At 42.1% G+C, this 20,359-nt stretch overlaps 1 protein-coding gene across 5 annotated transcripts in view; it reads left to right on the plus strand.

Moving 5' to 3' along the window:
- MTREX (Mtr4 exosome RNA helicase) overlaps positions 1-20,359 on the plus strand; it is a 102,394-nt gene that overhangs the window by 8,082 nt on the left and 73,953 nt on the right. For 3 of the 5 annotated variants that reach the window (XM_073343938.1, XM_073343939.1, XM_073343937.1), the window contains exons 4-11: positions 1,654-1,716; positions 2,284-2,396; positions 7,768-7,942; positions 14,701-14,791; positions 15,716-15,840; positions 17,678-17,776; positions 19,139-19,241; positions 19,600-19,731. In XM_073343938.1, coding sequence (XP_073200039.1) covers positions 1,654-1,716; positions 2,284-2,396; positions 7,768-7,942; positions 14,701-14,791; positions 15,716-15,840; positions 17,678-17,776; positions 19,139-19,241; positions 19,600-19,731 — 901 coding nt within the window. The other 2 variants (XM_073343941.1, XM_073343940.1) reach the window with 2 other exon arrangements.

Raw genomic sequence — 20,359 nt, forward strand, 5'->3', positions numbered from 1 at the left:
TAAATGAGTTTATTACTCAAAGACAGGACATTTGTTACCAAGAATGTGTATTTTTGGAGAGCGCAAAAGGATCTGAGCAGTGAATAGGCTGTTTAGTATGTACTGTGACATTGCAGGGTTTCTCTAATTTTTTGTTTCAATAATGGACAGATGTTGAATTCCAATGCATGGCTCAGGGAGCTTTTTATTTCCCTCTTATGGCACTCTAAGCTTCTGTTGACATGTGCTGTGCCAAAACAATAAACCCTTGCTAACTGAGCTAACAGTGCTCCCACACTCTGACCCCCTATATTAGCACTACTCACAGCTGTCTCTCTAGCCCTATTAACTGAGCTTCTCTAGACCTATAACTCCGCTTACACACAGGCTGGAACCACAGGCTCTCTCGATGGGTGCAGCAGTTGCTCTCACACTGTACAGTAGCACTTCATCCTGAGCACCACTCTGCACATGTCTGATCCTAGTGGCGCTGTCCTTCCTCTTTTAGTCCCTGCCAGCCTGGACCCTCCCAGGTATTGCTTCCTCCTGCCTCCCCAACACTCCTGTCTGTGCCTGGAATAGGGGCACACCTACTACTTCCGGAGACAAAGAGATGTTGGCTGGAGAACTGTGCACACAACCCAATCCACACAAATGTGTGTGCACGCACTTGCCTTGACCTTTAGGAAATGCTGAATAGTTATTGGGACTTTTTTTTCTGTATTGTAGTTTAATTGAGTTATTACTCAAAGACCGCACATTTGTTACCAAGAGTGTGTAACGTTGGAGAGCGTGAAAGGGGTCTCTACTTGGGGGTTTCTCTTCCCCATGCTAATCACCCCCTATCCTACCATTAAACTACCGCTAACTCACCAATCCCCCTTCCCACTACAGTGGTGTGACCCAAAAACCTTACAATACACACAGAAGCTTGAACTTGGACAAGGCATGACAGATGCTAGCGCCGTCTTAGGTCAGGTCGTTACAATACTTATGTATAATGACTTTGTTTAAATGAAATATTTAATTTCACTGAAACAGAAGACAATTGTCAACAAAGATACATCAAGTTCTGTATTAATATGCCTTGTAAGGAATCTATTTATCAAAAAAACATTTCCTGAATCTTTTTTGTTGTCTGTATTGTTACAGACATACTTGCTGACAGGTATTTTGAAATACACTGCCAAAATAATTGAAACGGTTGTGATTATATTGTGTTACTTTGACTAATAATATGCATAATATTAAAATATTGTGTGCAGAATTCTAAATTTTTTGATGCAGATTTTCCTTAGGAGTAGTAAACAGTCATTTACAGTCATATATTGCAACATTCCTTATCCTGAATTTCTAACAATCTAAGACAAGACAAAACAGTAGATAATACACCAGGAAAAGGAGGGAATGGAATTTATTAGTGATTGCTTGAAAAGATGGGTTTGAAGAAGAGGGAACATTTGACATGTCAAAACATAAGAAGCAGTGTTATAGAAGTTGAAAAGTCAAAAGTAAATTCCTGTGTTTTGTTTGTCTCCTGAGTCCTGACCCACTCTGTTTAGCTTGATAGTACTAATTGAATAGTAGTTTGAGTCAGAGTGGCTGCATTGTAATTAAGAATCACCTTGAACACAAAGCATTCTAAAACTTGGTGTTTTTTTCTGTTTTTGTTAGGTTGCACTTCCTGCAAATGAAGACTTCATAGCCCTCAAGCCAAGAACTGGAAAAGCTTCAAAGGTGTGTGATAGATTTAAAAGAAAAAAAAAATACAGATTTATAGCCTGTAGGCTATAAGTAGATAAATGGAGATAAATGGGCCCTATCAGCAGCAGTGAAGTAAAGGGAAATCTTTAAAAAGTGGTCTCTGCACTGAATGAGTAGATTAATGTTTGTCTTTAATGTAATTTTAGTTAGAGCTAGATGGAGAGATTGCTCTGATTTGGTTTCCATCACCCATTTGGCAGCATCATTCAGTGGCTCCAGTGGTATAAACTGTGGGTTTGTTCTTCTTTTATTTTTGTAATAGACGCCATACAAAATCTAAACATATAAAGGCCTAGATTTGCCATTTTACAACAGTTACGGATCTGGCTGAGACTCGCAAACTTAACTGTCAGAGTAAGTTAATCCAAAATCTAAATAAAAAAACTATTATAAAATACTATTTTCAAGTGGAATGAGATGGTAACTAGTCATAAATTTTGCTTGAGGCTGAATTTGCTCATTAGGTCGGTCTGGAAAACAACAAAATTTAAGCTATAAAGTATGTTGCTTTTAAATGCATTTTTTTTTTTTTCTTTTTAGGAATATCCATTCATTCTTGATGCTTTTCAAAGAGAAGCCATTCTTTGTGTGGATAACAATCAGTCTGTTTTAGTGTCAGCTCATACATCAGCTGGCAAAACTGTGTGTGCAGAGTAAGTAATTTTGTGATAGATTTTTGTAAGAGTGAATAGTGTGGCGTTTCCCCTGTTAGTTCTGCTGAATTATGTATCAGACTCAAGAGGAAAACTTTTAAAAGTTCTGTAGCATCAGTCACACTTTCTAAAGTAGTCTGTTGCCAGTAGTAAGGTGTGACTTAATGATTTACAAATATTTTGACCACTCAGATGTGTGTTAAAATGTAAAACAAAAGTTATTTTCTTCATCGTGCTTAGCAAGTGACAGTGGTGGAGGATTTCTCCACTTTTAGACTTGATTTTTTAAATTTATTTTTTATTTTTGAAACAGTCTGCTTCTGTTGATGTTTTTTATGTAGAATGAACATAAGAACAGCCATACTGGGTCAGACCAATGATTCATCTAGCTCAATATCCTATCCTGTCTTCCCACAGTGGTCAATGCCAGGTGCTTCAGAGGGAACAGAACTGGCAATAATTGAGTGATCCATCCCATGTTGTCCACTCCCAGCTTCTGGCAGTCAGAGGCTAGGGATGCCCGGACCATGGAGTTGCATGCCTGACCGTCTTGGCTAATAGCCATATGTCATAAATGTAAAGGGAAGCGTAAACCCCTTTGAAATCCCTCCTGGCCAGGGGAAAACTCCTCTCACCTGTAAAGGGTTAAGAAGCTAAAGGTAACCCCGCTGGCACCTGACCAAAATGACCAATGAGGAGACAAGATACTTTCAAAAGCTGGGAGGGATTTCTTTATTTCTATTTACTTCTATTTTTATTAAAAGTCTTCTTGTAAGAAAACTGAATGCTTTTTCATTGTTCTCAGATCCAAGGGTTTGGGTCTGTGGTCACCTATGCAAATTGGTGAGGCTTTTTATCCAACATTTCCCAGGAAAGCGGGGGTGCAAGTGTTGGGAGGATTGTTCATTGTTCTTAAGATCCAAGGGTCTGGGTCTGTAGTAACCTAGGCAAATTGGTGAGGCTTTTTCCAAACCTTGTCCAGGAAATGGGGTGCAAGGTTTTGGGAAGTATTTTGGGGGGAAAGACGCGTCCAAACAGCTCTTCCCCAGTAACCAGTATTAGTTTGGTGGTGGTAGCGGCCAATCCAAAGACAAAGGGTGGAATATTTTGTACCTTGGGGAAGTTTTGACCTAAGCTGGTAAAGATAAGCTTAGGAGGTTTTTCATGCAGGTCCCCACATCTGCACCCTAGAGTTCAGAGTGGGGGAGGAACCTTGACACCATAGATGAACCTATCCAACATGAACTTATCTAATTTTTTTTTTAACCCTGTTACAGTTTTGGCCTGCATAACATTCCCTGGCAACAAGTTCCACAGGTTGACTGATTTTAGAAAATCGCCAGTTATGTTTTCTCCCTCTAGGCTGTAATTCATAGTCAAATAGTTGATTTTTATTTTGTTTGTTTTTTGTTGAGAGGTAATGGTTTGTCTTCTTTGTAGGCTGATGTCTGCTATTTAACCACAGAATGTGTATAAGGGCATGGGAAGGAGTTCTATAAATTTTCCCCTGTGCTTTCATTTGGGAATAAGAGGCTTCTCCCCTTAACTGGAGAGAGCACCTCTTGAGATAAAACAGTAGCTTGGCCTTTGTTCACATTCAATGGTTTCTCTCAATTTTTTTCTGATAATATCTTCTGTAATATTTCACTGTGACACTACACCCCATATTCTTCATAGAAATATTGTTATGATATGAATATGGCATAACTAATGTTCTTTGTGCAAGATAAGTCACGTGAGGTATCATTGAAAAGGTTATGATTTGCTTAATGTGATTATCCTATTTGTATGCACGTACCATTTTTGTATCTACAGTTAGGAATATTGACTATGTATCAATTACAAAAGCGTTTGAACCTGGGGAAGGCTCACCAGACAAAATGCAATCAGTCTGGCTTTGAAGATGCTAATCTCCCATTTTCCTGTGATGCTTCAAATGGTCTTTGACTCAGGTTGCTGTGACACTACAGGATCATGTGATCATGTCACCTGGTATTGAACTTCATCTTGGACTACTAGTATTTTTCTACTAATAGGGGGTGGGGATCAAACTGGGAAACAAAGGATTCGTGCCATATGTAAATCCTATTTAAGGCAGGGAAATAAGTTAATCGGGGTTCGTTCTTCACTAAATCCCCGCCCGGGATGACTGCTGGAAACATCTACTGGCTGACCCCAGGCAATCACACATGAGCCACAAGACCCCCAAAATGGTGAGTAGCCACAGGAGCAGGGTAAATCATTGTTCCCAGACCCTACTGTTCACTGGGCACATGGCTCTTGGGGAGAGCCAGCACTGTAGGGGGGGGGTCTATAATCATTCCTGTCCCCACATTTTCTGCAGGCTTTGTTCATTATGGAAGATCTCTCGCTGCTGAGGGTGAACAGGGAATCAAGGGAGGGTCTTTTCCAAGACTGCGGCTTCTGCTCTGGCCCTTATGTGGCTTGCTTGTGTGCAGCAATGGTCCGTCCATCCGTCCCCCTACCCCCAGTGATGGCAGAGTGGTGTGGGAAAGTTACCATTCGTGGGGCAAGAAACAAAGCAGCTCTGCCAAAGAAGCTGCAGCAGCAGATTGCCCAGTATCTCCATGAGAGTTTCCTGGAGATCTGAGGCAGATTCACATGAAGTGAGAGAGTCAATGAACAGTCTGTTCCGCCGCTTAGACAAGGCATGTGGTGATACACACATCATACGGACACAAGCCTGCTTTCTGCAACTCTCCAAATCTCCCCCAAAATCTCACTTCAGTGATTCCCAAAATCAAATCCACTTACCAGGGGCTTCCTTTCTTGTTTGTGCTTCGCCATGAGCTGACAGCTATGACTGGCTAGTCTCTTGCGGGGTAGAAAAGAGCTCCTGGCTGCATGCATCTCTGACCTGCAAGTTGTCCTCTGCCTCTGGGTCCCCCTCCACATCCTCGTCCAAGATTTCCTTCTGGCTCAGTCCACTCTCGACTGGCACGTGAGCCACTGAAGTATCCACAGTGGTCTTCACAATGGAGGTGGGGTCACCACCGAGTATCACGTCCAGCTCTTTGTAGAACCAGCAGCTCGGGGGCGCAGCACCAGAGCAGTGGTTTGCCTCCCGCGCCTTGTGGTAAGCGTTCCACAGCTGCTTCACTTTGACCTGCACTGCAGTGTGTCCTGGTCATGGCCCCTTTCTGTCATGCATCGTGAAATCTGTCCATAGGTATCATAATTCCTACGGCTGGAGCGCAGCTAGGACTGGACAACCTCCTCTCCCCAAATGCTGATGAGGTCCAGCAGCTCTGCATTGCTCCAAGCTGGGGATCGCCTGGTACGTGGAGCAGGCACGTCCACCTGGAAAGATGCGCTGAGATCGCTGCACGCGTCACCAAGCAAACAGGAAGGGGACTTTCAAAATTCCAAAGGAATTTACATGGTGGGGATGACGGTTGGTCACCTCAGGGCAGGGCAGTAGAGTTCAAACTGATGACCAGAGAGGCAAGAACAGGTATTATGGGACACCTCCCGGAGGCCAGTTTCAGCACTGTCATTGACCAGGATGTCCACACTGGCACCGCTGCGCTGTAGCCCTGGTGCAGAAAGCTGTGCGCCTTTTGTCAGGGTGGTGTGGGTTTTTTTTTTTTTAACAGCATTGCAACTGCACATTTTCTGCACACTAAGTGGCTTGGCCATGTGTATGCCTCGGGAGTTACAATGCAGAAAGCTGCTTTACTGCGCAGAAACTTGCCAGGGTAGACAAGGCCGAAGAAACAAAGACAAAAGGGTGGGAGAAGAGCTGAGCCCAGGCTGGAAAAGGTGGCTGGCCTGTGAAAGAAGTGCCTAAAACAACATTTAGGGTGAATTACTGCTCGTAACAAACTTTCCCTCTAATTTTTTCCATCCATGTGTGGAATAAATTTAGTTATGTGCACCGAGAAATGTACGCCATACCAGTAGAAGCACAAAACCTAGATATAATATATATTTTTTTAAAGTTACCATAGGGATAATTATTTCAGCCCAGACAGGTTAGGCATTTTAGGACTCACTATTCAAAGAATTAAATTTAAGTGTAAGAGAAATAAAAATTATGAAATGCATAGATCAGCCAAAACACTAAAATAACAGTTTGAAAGAATAAAATTAGACAATATGTGTGCATTGCAGGAAGTACCAAGAAGTAACAACAATAATACAAGTATGGGTTGGGAGGTGAGTGTGAAAGAGAGAGCGTATGCGTGCATGTGTGTGGCACAGCGTGTGTGTGACAGAGACCATGTGTGTGACAGAGTGGAGAGAGAGACTCTGAACTGGCTGCTGGGGAAATCTCAGAAACAGTGCACTGTCTCTTTAAGAAAGGCACTCACCAATCACTGCAGCAGCTCTGAGTCCTGACTCAGTCCTGAGCCAGGCTGTGACCCCTCTCCCCTGCTCTGTGGAGATGGGGTACAGGGGTGGGGAGAGGGGGACACCCTCAGATCAGCACCCTCCTCCCCTTCCCTCTTCTCTCTCTCTCTCCTCCCCCCCCCCCCCGCCCCCACACAGCAGGAGGGTCCCGGGAACAGCTGTAGGACAGAGCACATGCTGCTGGTAGTATGTGCTCTGCTAATGAGCTGGGTGGCCGCCCAAGCGTGCAGCTTACAGGGAACACAGCTTGTAACCAGTTTCTTTAGTGTATTAAGCTTAGTTTTGGTGTGTGTTTTATTTGTTCAGTAATCTGCTTTGATCTGTTTGCTATTCCTTTTAATCGCTTAAAATCTACCTTTGTAGTTAATCAACTTGGCTTTGTTTTCTCTGAAACAATTTTGTGAAATTCATAACTGGGGGGGGGCAAAAGCTGTGCATATCTTCCTCCACATTGAGGGAGGAGGCAAATTTCAATTAGCTTAAGCTGTACAGTTCCCTGTGCAGCGCAAGACAATAGAATTTTGGGTTTACATTCTGGAGGACGTGTGCACTTGAGTGCTGGACAATTCCCTACCTGAGTTTTTCCATGCAGAGTTGATCTCAGTGTCTGTGTCTTTCTGCATCTGGGTGTGTCCCTACCTGTGTGTGCTGGAGGAGGCTTGAGGGCCTGGCTCAGCAGGTCAGTGTAAGGGAGCCCAGACTGGTGGAACAGGCAATCTCAGTGGTACCCCAGTATATCAGGTGGCACCGTGGAGTGGGGGATAACCTGTCACAGTCACTACTTTAATTTATTTAACAAATCTAATTTGCCAAGTGTAACTTACAGAGTCTCTGTGCAATGATATATAAGTTCTACCAGCTTGGATTAAATTGAAGCTGGTAACCAACAGGTGAAAGGCTTCCTATTTTGTTACCAGTCTTCTGTGTTAGATTTTTACTTTTCATGGAAGGGTAGAAAGGTGTAAATGTCTCACATGTATTTAATATTATATTGTAGGTATGCGATTGCCTTGGCTCTGAGGGAGAAACAGCGTGTGATATTTACTAGTCCTATTAAAGCTCTGAGTAACCAGAAATATCGTGAGATGTATGAAGAATTTCAGGATGTTGGTTTGATGACTGGGGATGTCACCATTAATCCTACAGCTTCTTGTCTTGTAATGACAACAGAGGTATGTTTAAGTAGGTAGTACTTAGTCCTTTTGCTGTTCCTTTTTGTCTCTGTTGGAGTACTTTTGGCCCATGCTGTTGAGAATGGCTGAAACAGAAAGATTTCCAACAAAGACTATACTGGGTGAATTACGTTAAAAATACCACAACATTTTAAGTTCCCTCTGCCCTCACATTCTCCCCTGCCTTCTGATTATTGTGTGTGGGGGGGAATGAACTATTTTGAAATGACCGCTGTATGTTCACATTTTTGAGATGCGTCCTAGGTTTTCTGGTGCCTCAGGAATCTTCTGGAAAGAAGAGCCTGTTAGGGCTGCTTTCTAAGTATGAATTTTTGGAACCAGATTGTAAAAGGGCAATGTGGCCCCAAACATTACAGTTTCTTCCTTTTCTTAGTTAGCTCTAGGTGAATGGTAATGCTTCCATATTTACTGTTAAATTGTAGTTTAGCTAGTTAGTAAATATTAGGTAGTGTGCCCCATTACACATTACATTTTTATTCTATATGTATGATCCTTCAACCTTTTTTTCTCATGGCCAATCAAGTCACTAAGGTTTTACTTCAGTAGTATGTCTCATGCTTCCCTGTGGATTCACATACCTGTTGTTTCCTCTGCCTGGGGAAGTCTAGATCACTGCTTATTGTGTAAGGGCTTCACATCTCAAGCTTGCGCCAGTGGGCAGCAGAGCTTCCATGTCTTCCTCAGCAGTTAAGAGGTTTCTCATTCCCACCAACTCTATCAGAAGACAATGCCTTTGTGGGGCTGGTGCCTGACTTTTTCAGGTTTGAGATGATGTGCATGGTCCTTTAATTAGACCGTGGTAGATCTGACTCAAGAAATGGAGCTGTCTCTCTTCAAACTTTGTTTGGTAACGGACAGCGATGTGAAATGCTTCAGCTCTGGGTAAGGGGTTGCAATTTTTTTTGAAGTAGACGGGGGAGGGGGTCACACTTTTTTTTTTAAGTCCAAAGAGCGTCACCCGCACAAAGAGGTTGAAACACTGGTCTAGATTGTGCTGATGAATGGATCTTTTAGCGAAGCTTCTGTTTCTATTAGTGGTGTCGTCAGACCAGCTCTTTCAGGAATATCTGAACATCTCAGTGACCTCATTGTGTGTTCACAGGAGGCTAACTAATTTTGGTCTGACATGCTCTGTGGAAGTGCAAGAGATTTTATTGTAGTCCAAAAAGCCCTCTGCTCTGAAATTTCTTTCTCTGTGAGCAGCTAATCTGTATCCATATTCTCTTCTAGGTTGTTTATTAAATGTGGCTTCTCATCCTCTCCTGTTTTTCTATGAAGGTGCAATTGTGTGTACGCTCACCATATCTGTCAGTTAACAGTTCTGTTCTTTTTAAGTCAAGTCACAAGACTCCTGAAATGTCAATCTTCCCATTAGTCAGAAAGGCCATTGCAAAATGGTACTTCAACCTGGTGCTGACAGGGTTGATGGAGTCTCTTTTTGACACCTTTGAAGATTCCACCTGTTATTAAAGACAGTATTTTCAATAAGTTACATCTGTAAGAAGAGTGAGTGTTGCATATGATAATAGCTGATTTCTTGTCACCATATTTCACAGTGATAAAGTGGTCCAGGCTTATATAAAAAATGGTGTCTTGATTTCCCACCTGACTTAGATTGTTGCTCTCCAGATGGTCTTTCCAAAATTTCTTAACACCTGGGGAAAATTAGGAGTCCATATCCTAGATCAGTGGTTCCCAGACTTTTTTATGCCATGACCTCCTTTTGGCTTACTTAATGCATCCCCAGGGACCTGTTGGGGAGTCTCAATATGTTAAGTGGCTAAAGCAGGTCAGTTCCTGACCCTGGGGGATGGGAGGCCCAAGTGGGGGAGCTGTAGAGCAAGCTCACTCTGCACTGATCCTGCAGCAGCAGCTCCTGTGGCTCCTGTCCCGTGGAGCTGATTGGGCTCAGTTTCCCACTTTGGGTGTTGCGACCTGGCCTCTGGCATATGGGGTCACGTTGCAGTGCTGCTCAGGTTAGGCCCTGTTCCCCGATAATGGGGTGGCCAGCCCAACTTTGAGTGAGTGGAGTTGTGATCCCATGTGCCAGAGGCCAGGTTGCAACACCTGCAGTAAAGAGGGACAGGAGGGACAGGAGCTGCAAGAGTCTCAAGACCTCCTATAAGAAAAGGAGTACTTGTGGCACCTTAGAGACTAACAAATTTATTTGAGCATAAGCTTTCGTGAGCTACAGCTCACTTCATCCTCCTATGGCACCCTTTCATTAGTCACAACCCACAGTTCGGGAAACACTGTCCTAGATGTTGAGGACTTTAAGTTTTTATTTGGGTAGGACTGAGGCACTTAAAGTTAGCAAGGTTTTTTTTATAGCTTTTGGGGATCAGTTTTTAAAAGGAATGCTACTTCCATTCATCCTCTGCATCAGTAGATTAGAGTGCTTTGACATATTACATTAGCTTGCGTGTCAGTTCCTCAGGATCTTATGACTCACCCCACTGTGACTAAGGCAGCATTGATAATAAGTCTTTGTAATGTTTCTGTCTTAGAAGTCTGTGGAACACAGACCTGCAGTTCACTGTATGCATTTACTCAGGGAATAATCAGAAGTCACTTTAAAGAAGTAAATATTTTTCAGGAGAGAAACTTGAGTGGGAAGAACTCTTAGACTTTAAAGGATTTCCCCTTAACGTAGTAATTACCTGTGTGGCATCTTTGGGGTAAGTGAAGGTTTAAAAGAACATTAAGCTGAACTGGTCCTGAAATTTAATGGTAATTCAGCCCCTTGTTCCTTCACTATATCTCGGGGGGAACAGGTTCAAATCATGTTGCTGAGTTTGATGATTAGCATGTATTGTGAGGAGTATTTTATAATTATTTCTAGGAGCAGCTTGCTACAGATTTGATATTCTTTTTAATAACCTACCTCTAAATGTGTAATTTTTTTAATTGCAAATTAAGGTTTCATATTACCTTAATTTATGAGGAGGACTTTAAACTAGGTTCAACAGGGGCAGGTGACCAAAGCCCACAGGTAAGTCAAAAACATGGAGACCTGGGAGAAGGGTTGGAATTTGTGGGGGGGCATGGGCTGTTACAGCAGAAATAAGGGAGAGACGAGACAGAACTGAGGGGGGCAGAAATCAAATCGGTATCTTAGATGTCTGTATACTAATGCAAGAAGTATGGGGAATAAGCAGGAAGAACTTGAAATGCTGGTAAATAAACACAACTATGACCTAGTTGGCATCATGGAGACTTGGTGGGATAATACGCATGACTGGAATATTGGTATAGAAGGTTACAGCTTGCTCAGGAAGGACAGGCAGGGGAAAAAGGGAGGAGGTGTTCTCTTATATATTAAAAATGTATACACTTGGACTGAGGTTGAGATAGAAATAAGAGACAGACTTGTTGAAAGTCTCTGGGTAATGATAAAAGGGGTTAAAACCAAGGGTGATATCCTGGTTAGGGGTCTACTACAGACCACCTAACCGGGAAGAAGAGGTGGATGAGGCTTTTTTTGAAACAGCTAACAAAATCATTAAAAGCACAGGACTTTGATGGTGATGGGGGGACTTCAACTACCCAAACATCTGTTAGGAAAATAACACAGCACGGCACAGATTATCCAACAAGTTCTTGGAATGTATTGGAGACCATTTTTTATTTCAGAAGGTGGAGAAAGCTACTGGGGGAGAGGCTGTTCTAGATTTGATTTTGACAAATTGGGAGGAACTGGTTGAGAATTTGAAAGTGGACGGCAACTTGGGTGAAAGTGATCATGAAATGGTAGAGTTTACAATTCTAAGGAATGGCAGGAGGGAGAATAGCACAATAAAGACAATGGATTTCAAGAAGGCAGACTTTAGCAAACTCAGGGAGTTGTAGGTAAAATCCCATGGGAAGCAAGTCTCAGGGGAAAAACAATTGAAGACTGTTGGTAGTTTTTCAAGAAGACATTATTAAAAGCACAAGAGCAAACTACCCCACTGCGTGGGAAAGATAGGAAGTGTGGAAGAGACCACCCTGGCTTAACCAGGAGATCTTCAATGATCTAAAACTTAAAAAAGAATCCTACAAAAAGTGGAAACTCGGTCAGATTACAAAGGATAAATATAAACAAATAACACAAGTATGTAGGGCCAAAATTAGAAAAGCACAAGCACAAAACAAGAACAAACTAGTTAGGGACATAAAAGGAAACAAGAAAACATTCTACAAATACACTCGAAGCAAGAGGAAGACCAAGGACAGAGTAGGCCCGTTACTCAATGAGGGGGGGAAAGACAATAACAGAAAATGTGGAACTCGATAAGTTTATGGAGGAGATGGTATGATGGGATAACATGATTTTGGTAATTAATTGATCTTTAAATAGTCATGGTAAATGGGCCTGATGGGGTGGGATCTGAGTTACTACAGAAAATTCTTTCCTGGGTATCGTGCTGGTGAATCTTGCCCATATGCTCAGGGTTTAGCTGATCACCATATTTGGGGTCGGGAAGGAATTTTCCTCCAGGGCAAATTGGAAGAGGCCCTGGAGGTTTTTCGCCTTCCTCTGTAGCATGGGGCTCAGGTCACTTGCTGAAGGATTCTCTGCTCCTTGAAGTCTTTAAACCACGATTTGAGGACTTCAGTAGCTCAGACATAGGTGAGAGGTTTTTCGCAGGAGCGGGTGGGTGAGATTCTGTGGCCTGTGTTGTGCAGGAGGTCGGACTAGATGATCACAATGGTCCCTTCTGACCTTAGTATCTATGAAATGGCAGAGGTGCTCAATTACTTCTTTGTTTCGGTTTTCACCAAAAAAATTGGTGGTGAGTGGATGTCTAACAGTGAATGCCAGTGAAAATGAGGTAGGATTAGAGTCTAAAATAGGGAAAGAACAAGTCAGAAATTACTTCAAATCTTCAAATCACCAGGGCCTGACGAAATCCATCCTAGAATACTCAAGGAGCTGACTGAGGAGATGTCTGAGCCATTAGCAATTATCTTTGAAAAGTCATGGAAGACGGGAGACATTTCAGAAGCCTGGAAAAGGGCCCATCTATAAAAAGGGAAGTAAGAACAACTTGGGGAATTACAGACCAGTCAGCTTAACTTCTGTACCCAGAAAGATAATGGAGCAAATAATTAAGCAATCAATTTGCAAACACCTAGAAGATAATAAGGTGATAAATAACAGTCAGCATGGATTTGTCAAGAACAAATCATGTCAAACCAACCTGATAGCTTTCTTTCATCAGGTAACAAGCCTTATGGATGGGGGAAGTGGTAGATGTGGTATATCTTGACTTTAGTAAGGCTTTTGGTACTGTCTCGCATGACCTTCTCATAAACAAACTAGGGAAATACAACCTAGATGGAGCTACTATAAGGTGAGTGCAAAGCTGGTTGGAAAATCATTCCCAGAGAGTAGTTATCAGTGGTTCACAGTCATGCTGGAAGGGCATAACAAGTGGGGTTCCGCAGGGATCGGTTCTGGGTCTGGTTCTGTTCAATATCTTCGTCAATGATTTAGGTAATGGCATAGAGAGTACACGTTCAAAGTTTGCGGACGATACCAAGCTGGGAGGGGTTGCAAGCACTTTGGAGGATAGGATTAAAATTCAAAATGGTCTGGACAAGCTGAAGAAATGGTCTGCAGTAAATAGGATGAAATTCAATAAGGACAAATGCAAAGTACTCCACTTAAGAAGGAACAATCAGTTGCACACATACAAAATGGGAAATGACTGCTTAGGAAAGAGTACTGCGGAAAAGGATCTGGGGGTCTTAGTGGATCACAAGCTAAACATGAGTCAACAGTGTAATGCTGTTGCAAAAAAAGCAAATATTCTGGGATGTATTAGCAGGAGTATTGTGAGCAAGACACAAGAAGTAATTCTTCCATTCTACTCTGTGCTGATTTAGGCCTCAACTGGAGCATTGTGTCCAGTTCTGGGCACCACATTTCAGGAAAGATGTGGACAAATTGGAGAAAGTCCAGAGAAGAGCAACAAAAATGATTAAAGGTCTAGAAAACATAACCTCTTGAGTGAGGGAAGATTGAAAAAATTGGGCTTGTTTAGTCTAGAGAAGAAAAGACTGAGAGGGGACATAACAGTTTTCAAGTACATAAAAGATTGTTACAAGGAGGAGGGAGAAAAATTGTTGTTCTTAACCTCTTAGGATAGGACAAGAAGCAATGGGCTTAAATTGTAGCAAGGGCCATTTAGGTTGGACATTAGGAAAAACTTCCTAAATGTCAGAGTGGTTAAGCACTGGAATAAATTGTCTAGGGAGGTTGTGGAATCTCCATCATTGGGGATTTTTAAGAGCAGGTTGGACAAACACCTGTCAGAAATGGTCTTTCTCAAACTGGGGGTTGCTACTGCTCAGGGGCTCATCAGGTTATTTCATGGGGGGTCAAGAGCTGTCAACCTCCACCCCAAACCCCGCTTTGCCTCCAGCGTTTATAATGGTGTTAATATATAAAAAAGTGTTCTTAATTTACAAGGGAGCTCACACTCAAAGGCTCGCTATGTGAAAGCGGTCACCAGTTAAAAAGTTTGAGAGCCACTGGTCTAGATAATACTTAGTCCTGCCTTGAGTGCAGGGGACTGGATTAGATGACCTCTCAAGGTCTTTTTCCAGTTCTATGATTACTATATGAATATGAGCCAAACATCTCTATGTGAAACTTTCTTAAGGAGATCCTTGAAAACAGAGTACATTCAGTAGTAGTAATTACTGTTAAAGTGCTACATGCATCACTCACGCTCTTTTATTTTCTTCAGATTTTGAGAAGTATGCTCTACAGAGGTTCTGAGGTTATGCGAGAAGTTGCCTGGGTTATATTTGATGAAATCCATTATATGAGAGATGCAGGTATGGTGTATTTACAAATTTACTATGAAATAAATAGTATATTCTTTTCCCCATCTCTGGCATGGCCTGCTCGCTCCTGCCTCTGCTGAAGTCCACAAATAGCTCAGAGACCTTTTTGTTGGTAAAACAACCTGTATGGTTTCTTTACAATGTTGGTTCCCACCATCTTGTATGCTGGACAGTCTTACGCCAACAGTCCTGAGGAGTCCTCAGGGAAAAGCAGTGTGTCTGTCTGTCTGGTTCCCCACCCCAGCCTACTTCCTTGTCGTGCCTTTTGTATCATCTGCCTAATTAGCCTCCTTAGCTCATCAATTAGGCACAGCTCTTCTTAATAAGGTCTGCTCTTGGAATAATTAGTTAGAGCTGCAGCGACCAGAGTGCTTGCCCCAGGAACTCAATAGGTGCTGTTGCCCAGCACTTTGTCACACCATTCCACATTCCTTTAACATTGTTATCTAACTTTTTTGCTGTGTGCAAGAGTTCTTCAAATACATAAAAGTTGTAAATAGAACAGAAACAGATGTTGGCGTTTCCATCAGGTGAGAGGTCATGGTTTGAATGAGCATGAAAAATGAACTTTCTTTTCATCCCCATTCCTCTGGGAGTGGGCTTTTGAAAAGACTGTGTAGGGATATATTGCTGTCTGCTTCACCATTTCTTTGGAAAAAATTCTGATTTTTTTTTGTCTTTGCTGCTGATAAGCTGTCATCTTTCTTCATGCGTTCTTCAGTTTGATTTCTACTAGTTTAGTGTGTGTAATAAGACTTGTGCATAACTGTCTGTATTCCTTTTGGCAAGGAAGAAGCCTCCTTTTGATTTTTGTGTACTATTTCTGTACTCCAGCTTCTGAGCTCAGGGGAGTAGGGGGTGGAAGGAGTTTGTGGGGCCTTCATATAATTTGCCATGTGCATCTTCTGTTTTCAGAACGTGGTGTGGTTTGGGAGGAGACCATTATTTTGCTACCTGACAACGTTCACTATGTGTTTCTTTCTGCCACTATTCCGAATGCCCGCCAGTTTGCTGAATGGATTTGCCATCTTCATAAACAGGTCTGGAGTCATTGTTGAGTGGGGTGTGATCCACAAGATCTGTATCTTAAAAAGTGGACTATCTGACAAGTATATGGGAACTGTATTCCTAGATAGATTGTGGTGCTTTTACAGCTTCAATTAAAGAAATGTTGTCAACTCAAAATTGGCAGAAAATTTTGACTTATCTAAAAACAAATCTACTGTTTTGTAAAACAATATACATGTTTATATATTTAAAATCCTAATGGCAGGAGTTGTTTTAAACAAATAAACATTCCCCTGTAGTGTTTACATCCCAGACAATGCAGCACAGAGAACATGAACAAAAAGACACTCTGTGTGTGTGTTGGGGGGGGTGTATGAGAGAAAATAGAAAATTACTGATTTTTTTTTTATTTGTCTAGAGGACAAAAATGTAAAAAACATAAATCGTGAAACATGAGTTGGATTTAAAAACACTCAGTTTCAATAATCCAGTTATAGTAACCTAGGAAAGGAAATTGGTGTAAAATAAAATTTTTAAATTCACAGTGGCCTTTTAAAGAAAAGGAGTACTTGTGGCACTTTAGAGACTAACCAATTTATTTGAGCATAAGCTTTTGTGAGCTACAGCTCACTTCATCGGATGACCTTTTAATCTTTTGTAAAAGGAATACTTTGTGTGCTTTTTGGTGTGGGGCGGGGGTACAATGCAAGCTTCTTTGCAATGTGTAACAGTAAGTGGAAATGAAATTAAGAGTTTTTAACCTTTGTTTCCATTTTTATATTCTGGTAGGTCTCAGCATTTAAGTCAAGTCATAGGGTTTTTTTGTAACCATTAAATTGGAGTGAGACTTATTTACTGCTGTATCCCTCCAATAATTGAGGCTTCTACACTGAGCTTGTAATTGTGTGTTCCTGCAAAGTATTTGTATTATTTTTTTCTTCCCCAAGAGATGCTGGTAGTACAATATAAAGCTTCTTTTGGATAATATGTTTGAGGCCTAACTTTCCATCAGAGCTTGTCTTCATGGCAAGTTACTATATGGCAAGCCAGGGTTTGAATCTTAATCCTGGGGGAATTCTGCACCCTGCAGAAAAATGGGGGAGCAAAGAAATCTGTGGGGAACACATGCCCCTTCCATGGCAGCCGGGGCACGTCTGCTTAGAGCAGCCGGCAGCTGAGAGCAGATCACCACCGGGGGGGAGAGACTGGCCGTGCATATGTCCATGGAGACCTGTTAAGGGGGTGAACGTGGGTGTGTGCCTGCATGCGAATGAGTGAGACAGACTCACTCTGGGCTTGCCTACGCTGGCAATTTACAGCGTTGCAACTGTCTTGTTCAGGGGTGTGAAAAAACACACCCCTGAGCACAGAAAGTTTCAGCGCTATAAAGCGCCAGTGTAGTCAGTGCACCAGCATTGGGAGCTACGCCCCTCGTGGAGGTGGGTTTTTTTAGAGCACTGGGAGACATCTCTCAGAGCACTCTGCCATGACCACACAAGCCATGTTAAACCGCTGCCAGTGTAGGCTTGCCCTTAGAATAATGCTGCTTGAAGGCATAGTACACTGAGTTTACTCTGGGACTTTGACTGCACTATAGCAGTGTCCATATACAAGCTGGTGCACTGTAGAGTCACACCCTAACCTGCCACACAACAACTCTCAGTGCAGACAGTGATGTATGAGCCTCTAAAGCAAACATGGGTTTGCATTCCTGATTGTGCTCTAATAAGAGAAGTGTGACTGATCACAATCTTTTGTTGTTTTGGGATTTAAAATATTTTAAATGGTCAAGGGGTTATAATTATTGTTTGAATAAATACCATATTTATAATAGTGATGAAGTAAATTGTTTTGTTTCTCCCCTCCTAGCCTTGCCATGTGATTTACACAGATTATCGACCTACTCCTCTGCAACATTATATTTTCCCAGCAGGGGGGGATGGACTCCACCTTGTGGTTGATGAAAATGTAAGACCTAGTCAGTTTATTTGAAAGATTATTGTCTGTGCTTTCAATAATTATGAGACTGTCCTTTTTAAAATTTGGCTTTGAATTTCCTCCCTCCCATTAACTTGTGGCAAAAATTGTGACCACTAATTCAACCTATCCTACCCTGCTTGACAGACAAAATAGCTCTATGTGGGATAATATCTCTCTCGCTCTCTCTTTCATTTCATTTAAAAAACAAAAAAAAAAACCTTCTGACCATGGTGCTCTGATTGCTGTTAAACATTACAGTGGTATGGAACACAGCAATTATTTTATTTAGTGTCCCAAAATTCAGGTGGGTATGATGTGTCACATTGAGGTGCTCAAGAGTTTGAGTAGGAACTTCCCCCTCTTGAGGCGCAGACTTGATTATCTCTGCAGTGTTTCCTTATTTTTCAACACTGTTTCTCCCCTGCATGTGAAAAAACAAAAATAAAAAGGACTCGTGATCCAGAAATACAAAATCTTAAAATACATATCTCATAGCTAGGGCCCTACCAAATTCATAGTCCATTTTGGTCAATTTCACAATCATAGGATTTTAAAAACTGTAAATTTCACAGTTTCAGATATTTAAATGGTAAATTTCACGGTGTTGTAATGGGGGGGCGGGATACCGAACCAAAAGGGGGTTATGGAGGTGTGTAACAAGGCTATTGTGGGGGGAGAGGGTCGCAATATTGCCATCCTTACTTCTGCATTGTTGCCTTCAGAGCTGGGCGCAGCCGGCGGACAGCTGCTGGCTGGGCACCTAGCTCTGAAGGTAGGGCTGCCTCCAGCAGCAGCGCAGAAGTAAGGGTGTAGCAATACCACACCGTGCCACCCTCATTTGTGCGCTGCTGCTGTCAGAGGTGCTGCCTTCAGAGCTGGACTTCCAGCCAGCAGCTGCCACTCTCTGGGCCACTCAGCTCTGTGAAATCTGGTCTCCTCTACAACAGCCAGATTTCAATGGTGGAGATCAGATTTCATGGCCGTGAATTTGGTAGGACCCTACTCATAGCAACTATTGTCACTGGGAGAAGGACTAGACTCATATCAGGCTACTCATAATTCAAGGTCCAGCAGTTATGTCAGTATCCTAATACAGAGCCAAAAAGAGGCAGCATAGTATGCTGCTGCTTTGTTAATTTCTCTCTAAATTCATATCCTTGCATGCAAATGTGCTTCTACATTCCCCCAATAAAAGGGGTCACAGGCTGACTTATGGTAGTGTAAGTACTTTTTTTATAAATTTCAAATTTTTTTTGCTTTGTATTCTGACTTAAAATGTCTTATTTCTGGCCCATTATAAAGTTTTAATTGAGAGGTCAAATTGCTTACAAAAGTCACATTAATTTCTAGGGCGATTTCAGAGAAGATAACTTTAACACAGCAATGCAAGTACTTAGAGATGCAGGTGACTTAGCAAAAGGAGATCAGAAGGGCAGGAAAGGAGGAACAAAAGGTGAGTTTGAAACCTTGTATTTTAAAGTGGTTCTTATATAATACAAAGATGAATTAAGTTATTTTAAAACTGCAAACAAGAATGCTGTTAGTGCATGTGTCTAGATCAGTGGTTCCCAAACTTGTGCTGCCGCTTCCAGCAGCTTCCATTGGCCTGGAGCAGCGAACCGCGGCCACTAGGAGCCGCGATCGGCCGGAGCCGCGATCGGCCAAACCCGCGTACGTGGCAGGTAAACAAACCGGCCCGGCCTGCCAGGGGCTTTCCCTGCACAAGCGGCGGAACAAGTTTGGGACCCACTGGTCTACATTAAGAGACTTTCTCCTAATGTAATTTCTAAAATAATGTTTTGTCTTTGCAGGACCATCAAATGTATTTAAGATAGTGAAGATGATCATGGAAAGGAATTTCCAGCCTGTAATTATATTCAGTTTCAGTAAGAAAGACTGTGAAGCCTATGCCCTTCAGATGACAAAATTAGACTTCAACACAGGTACAGATAAATAAGTTGTAGTGTGGTTTTATTTCTAAATGTAGGTTTGCATAAATTATGTGAGAGGCCTTTCTAGTCAGGTCTCTACTTTATTTCAGACTTTTGTATCTAATATGAAAAAAGTAGACTTACAATACATAGATATGGAAATGCAGAACTTTTCAGTTATATATAGTCTTAATAAATTAGCTAATTGTAGCTGGAAATTGCTGGCATCACTAGAGGATCTAATGAGTGTACAATGTTGAGATGGCTTTTCATTCTGAACCTTAGATAGGGCGTAGGTACGTAATCACATGCTTGCCACCCAGTAATTCTATAGTACTCTAGTGCACTAACTGTGTAGACTCTCTGCTACTGTGTTCTGTTTCCTAGAGCACACTGATGTTCTATGGTTTGAATGAGCAGTACATCAGTGTGACCTAGGGAACTTTTAGTGCCCATTAGAGCAAGGCCTACCCAGGCAGTTAGTACGTGGCACACTGGAGCGCTGAAGATTTACATCCCAGTTTGCCATGAAGTAGGTGTTTGTGTAGACATGCCCTTAGTTTTACCTGCAGTGCATCTTGGAAAAGCAGTAATAGTACAGCTACTTTCAGAAACAGTTGCACAAGTTGAGAAAGGATTG

The sequence above is a fragment of the Lepidochelys kempii genome, chromosome 5 (genome assembly GCF_965140265.1).
Source record: "Lepidochelys kempii isolate rLepKem1 chromosome 5, rLepKem1.hap2, whole genome shotgun sequence".
NCBI classification, from domain to species: Eukaryota; Metazoa; Chordata; order Testudines; family Cheloniidae; genus Lepidochelys; species Lepidochelys kempii.